The sequence below is a fragment of the Notothenia coriiceps genome, unplaced genomic scaffold, assembly GCF_000735185.1.
Source record: "Notothenia coriiceps isolate Sejong01 unplaced genomic scaffold, NC01 NC01_scaffold00022232, whole genome shotgun sequence".
Taxonomy (NCBI): domain Eukaryota; kingdom Metazoa; phylum Chordata; class Actinopteri; order Perciformes; family Nototheniidae; genus Notothenia; species Notothenia coriiceps.
This window is the reverse complement of record NW_011354933.1, coordinates 1-4,976: the sequence shown is the minus strand read 5'-3', so window position 1 is coordinate 4,976 and position 4,976 is coordinate 1. Positions and strand designations below refer to the sequence as shown.

Below are 4,976 nucleotides of genomic sequence, written 5' to 3'. Positions count from 1 at the left end.
TGCTTCTCAAAGTGTGGTCCGCGGACCAATGGTGGTCCGTCAGTGCCCCCTAGTGGTCCGTGAGTATATTGGTACAATTATAAAGTCACATTTGAAATAAATAAATACATTTAAGTTTTTCGCACTCTCGCGGGAATATCTCCGCAATGGAGCGAGATTAAGTTTGATGCATGATATAGCCCAGCGCAACACCTTCTTCATCACACATGCTGCCACTTGCTTGTACCATTTTCAGGCGATTTGTAATCTGTTCTAGAAAAAACGATGTGATTTTGGATATTTGTGGAGTTAGGTGGTCCGCGAGTGTTTTTTTATTGGTTAAGTGGTCCTTGCTCCTTGGTATGAAAACGTTTGAGAAACACTACACGAGAGGTTTAAAAAACCCCAAAAAGCAGCTCTTTGGAGCCTTTTATTTATCATGTTCAGTATCAGAGTAACTTCGATGAGTTTTGTTCAGATCAAAGGCCCGTACAATTACGAGACTTGATATTTTATAACACCATCATATTCGATGTAATAATAGCAGTAGGAAAATGGCTCTACAGACCTTGAGCAGGTAGGAAGTAGGCCAGCACTACCAGAGAGGAGATGAGGGAGCAGGGCAGGATGATGTTGATGACATAGAAGAGGGGCTTCCTTTGGATGACAATATTGAACAAGATCTCCTGATACTCCAGGTCATCTGGGGTGTAGCGCTCGTAGATCATTTTCCTGGCTGGACGATGGACAATGGCCCACTCGCCGTTCTCTGAGGGTGAAAAACACGCTATAAGCTGGAGAGGAACCATGCGTTATCAACATAGGAGTGTTGATTGTGGATGTAGTGTACTGTACCTGTGAAAGCCTGGGGATCAATATCCACCCACTCAATCATGACGTTTGGGGGGGTGTCATCAAGAGCCAAGTGGAGGACCACTTCATTGGCACTGTATGTCTGGGATCTATGTGTCGTCGCAACAAGGATAAAATACAATGGAAAATAGTGTTAGGTGGATGAAACTCCAGTTCTATGAGCATGTAGCTCATTCTTTGAAAAGAAATAAGAACAAATGTGTCAGAACCAATAGGCTCTCATCGACATAAGTAGGAACCAATGTTTGTCGGACACACACAGGCACACACTGAGGTAAAGTGTGGCTACCAAACATAAGTTATTGTGTTTCTAAGTATAATTTTCTTAAAGTCAATTCAACCTTTTGCTCATCAGACAATATAAAGTGTGCATCAATTATGTCAAAAGTGGCTTATAGAGGACACACATTTATTCTGCTCATTTTCAGGTTCATATTAGTTTTTTTGTGTCTCTACTGTGACCTGCATGCTTAAAGTTCAAAAAGCTCTTTATTGTTCTCATACTGCCTGTGCTGCAGCACCTCTTTTCACCCTCTGTCTGAAACCAGAGCCCAGTCTGCTCTGATTGGTAAGCTGGCCGGCGCTGTTGTGATTGGTCAACTGCTTAGAGATGTCCCGCCTCTTAGCCTATCACGTACTATGTGTTGGACACAACAGGAACGGGAAAACCCCAAAGGCCTCTTATGTTGGCTTGGCCTCTCTAAAACTAATAAATAAAGTAAATGTAATTAGTTGGGCGAAGCCTGCGAGCTAGTTCAGGCAGTCAACTCGAGCACCAATGATACATTAACGCAGCGTCCACACTGCAGCGTGCGTTGAAGCTTGCCGACGGGCGTGTCTGAAGCTCGACCAACAACCAATCACATGAATCTCCCACCCGGACACACAAGCATGCGGTTTGATTGGCTAAAGCTTTTACTGGCATATGATTTGATTGGCTGATGCTTCCGCCGAAGCTTCAAAAATGGAACATTGCTCAACTTTTAAAGCGAGCAAAGCGAAGCGACGCTCCCACAATCCAGTTCGGCAAAGTGTGATGTCACCCCATTCAAAGTGAATGGGCAGAAGTGTTGAAGCTTCAACGCATGCCGCCGTGTGGACGGGCCGTAACACGTGGCGCGCCTCTTCCCTCCAACAACCAACCAAACACATTCTCCTAAACATGCCGCTCTATTTAAGCTGCCAGGTGCTACTGCTGCGTTCACTTGCTATTGCTGCGTTCATGTTGCTGCTGCTGTGTTCATGTTGCTGCTGCTCGCCTGCCCCACCACCACCCCAGCTTCTACCTGTAGGCTCGGGGGATAGTTATCTAATCATCACTCAATGTTCTGTGTACATCTGTGGAGTGATGAGGCCCGAGCCTAGACGCCAAACTCAAACTATATACTACTCTAATAAACATATTAAGAAACACGTGAGTTGTCTGACTGAAATAGAATTGTACCACACCTGAATGCTAGTGTGCAGTTTTGATAATCAAATGGGAAGTAGGTGATCTCGATGGAGCACGTGCTGCGATAGATGGCGGGCGGCAGCCAGAAAATACCACCGTTGTTGTAGAGCAGCACGTTGGCGTAGTACGCCACGTCAAACTTTCCATCAATGCTGCAGAGAAGAATGATGAGGAAAAAACAGAGGCAGTTCACACCAGATTAGTTAATGTACAGTATAATGACACTACATGTAGAGCAGGGGTGTCCAAACTACGGCCCGTTGACTATTTTGAATCGGCCCTCATCAAATTCAAAATTGATAAAGGAATATGACCCACACCTGAAACGAGCGCTCGTCTTACTTATTAAATATAGATGTTAACAGATATATTACACAGTATTCATGGGTTAATAAGCCCAATATTTAAATAAATTCAGTCAATTAAAGTTGAAGGTATTTTTCTAATAAATCTTATTTGATAAAAAAAAAAGCCCAATAACTTATATACATATAATTTTTAAATCCACCCTCCCTATTTCCCATTTTAATAATCAATCTGAGGCTCCTATTTTAAGGAATGATCTGCCAACACTGTTTGTAACAAAATAAATGAAACCCTATGCAGAGCTCCTGTTTTTCTAATAAAGCATATTCAAGTATCAAGCATAATTTACCTACATCTGATTGATTTTGTTAACTTATAAGGCAATATACCTCACCAAGTGAGTGACCAAGCCCTTGTATGTCTTTCTGTATGTGGCTCTCAGTGAAAAATGTTTGGACACCCCTGATGTAGAGAAACTCCTCTTTCTTACTGCCTTACTTGTTCTCAAGGACAATGTCAGGAAGCCAAACATTGTTGCATGGGACACGAATAGTGTCGATGCCGTGATGGTCAGATGTGTTCCACATAAGGCGATAATCTACCCATTGCTGCAGATGACATTTAAGAAAAGGGTCAGTGACGTTAAAAACTTGACACATGTATAGATGCTGATGGAACGAGGCTAAATCAACCTAACTGTAAAGATTTGCACAAACAAAACAAAAGTATCAATTGAAGTGAAACTCACAATCTGAATCCACACATTGGTCGTGAGAGTCTCCTCCTTTTCATTCTGTGATATAAGTGATGAAGCAGGATGAATATTTTAGTCAGTGGTGCAATGTAACAAAATACATTTACTCAAGTATTGCACTATTTTGACCTACTTGTACTTTGAGTATTTCCATTTCGTTCTTAAATTTACTTTTAGGGTTTTATTATGCTCACTTTGAGGTCTCAAATGTGTATGTTGTGCCTCTACTTTTCACATCTTGTAATGTTTAAAAAGTGCTTTATCTTTCTAAGCACTTCTTTTTTTACCCTCAGGAACCAGAGCCAAGTCTGCTCTGATTGGTTACAACAACAAAAAAGCAACGGGATTTCCCCATAGGATATTTGGAATATTGTAAAAAATAAGTTCTGTGGAAAACTGATTGATAAATGCACGTTTTGTTCAGTCGGATAATCTCCACATGTCTACCCCACTTTTATAGTTTTCGAATCATAAATCTAATCACCAGAAGCAAAATGCTAACGTTATGCTATGAACAAACTACAGCAGGGCTTCAACGTCACGCCAACTTAAGATCGATATTCAAAAACACAGATTCTAAATGGTACAAGTTGAAGTGTTTGTTTGAACAGTTTGCAGGAGGCAGGTACTTGCTTTCAAGCAGAACAGGGCAAACAAACTTAGCGGGAGTGTTTACGTGTTCGGCGTAACTACGTACAGCGGCCTCCACAACTTCTGTAGTCCTATTCAGCCACTTGGTAACAACCATAGTTTTTCAGACACGTAAACTCTTCAGAAATCACCAGTGGGGTCACTGCTGATGGATTTAATGTCGTAGAACAAAACGTGATCCGTCTCTTGAATTTGTGTCAACCACAGACCTTATTTCCAGATATTTTCCAAAACCTAGTTCAAAAATCCCATTGACTCTGAGACGAGGGAACCGGAAGTGGTCAAATGCTAACTCACTTCCGGGTTTTAGGACTCGTTCCTGCACCACTTGACCAAACAGCCATTATTATGCATAAATGTGCGCTTAATTGTCCATAGTCCTGATGGGGAATCATTTTGTATAACAGTGTTTATCTCACCAGGGAGATGAGGTTGGTGAGGGTCAGCTTAATATCGACGTCCAGCTTATCCTCAGGATGCTTCACCGGGCGAATGTTCTTGTTGTAGCCTTTGAACAACTTGTCGATCAGCTCCCCCTCCTCTTTACAGTGCACTGCACGGAAAAAACAGAGGGGAAAGTGAGTATTGTATTTGAAATATGTCAAGGGAGAAACATCTGAAGAACAGATCAGTCTCTGAACTAAGTTTGGGTCTCACTGATACACTCATTAGGATTGTTATAACCTTCCAATCTGGTTCATTGGATACACTCTTGACGTAATTAAAATGCTTATTGATAATGATTAGAAAATGTAGTGAAGGCTCAAATATGTCATACTTAAAATCCAACATACTGCATGACGTGTTTCTCCATAGGATTAGATCTAGTAATTGTCATAAACACTGTTTTAAGATCATTTGACATCATGTAATTAAGTGAAAGTCAACTTCTATATGCTGTAAAGAATATATTTAAAAGTGTATATACAAATATAGGGTAGGTAGGTAGATAGGTAGGTA

General features: G+C 41.3%; 1 protein-coding gene across 1 annotated transcript; it reads right to left on the bottom strand.

Moving 5' to 3' along the window:
• Nucleotides 1-547: 547 nt before the first annotated feature.
• LOC104953870 (acetylcholine receptor subunit gamma-like) lies at nucleotides 548-4,569 on the bottom strand (the record flags this gene model as incomplete). The annotated part of the gene is made up of 6 exons (XM_010780900.1): nucleotides 548-748; nucleotides 835-941; nucleotides 2,302-2,457; nucleotides 3,110-3,219; nucleotides 3,360-3,404; nucleotides 4,436-4,569. Coding segments are annotated over 6 exons (753 nt in total), but the record flags the coding sequence as incomplete, so codon positions are not given.
• Nucleotides 4,570-4,976: the final 407 nt, after the last annotated feature.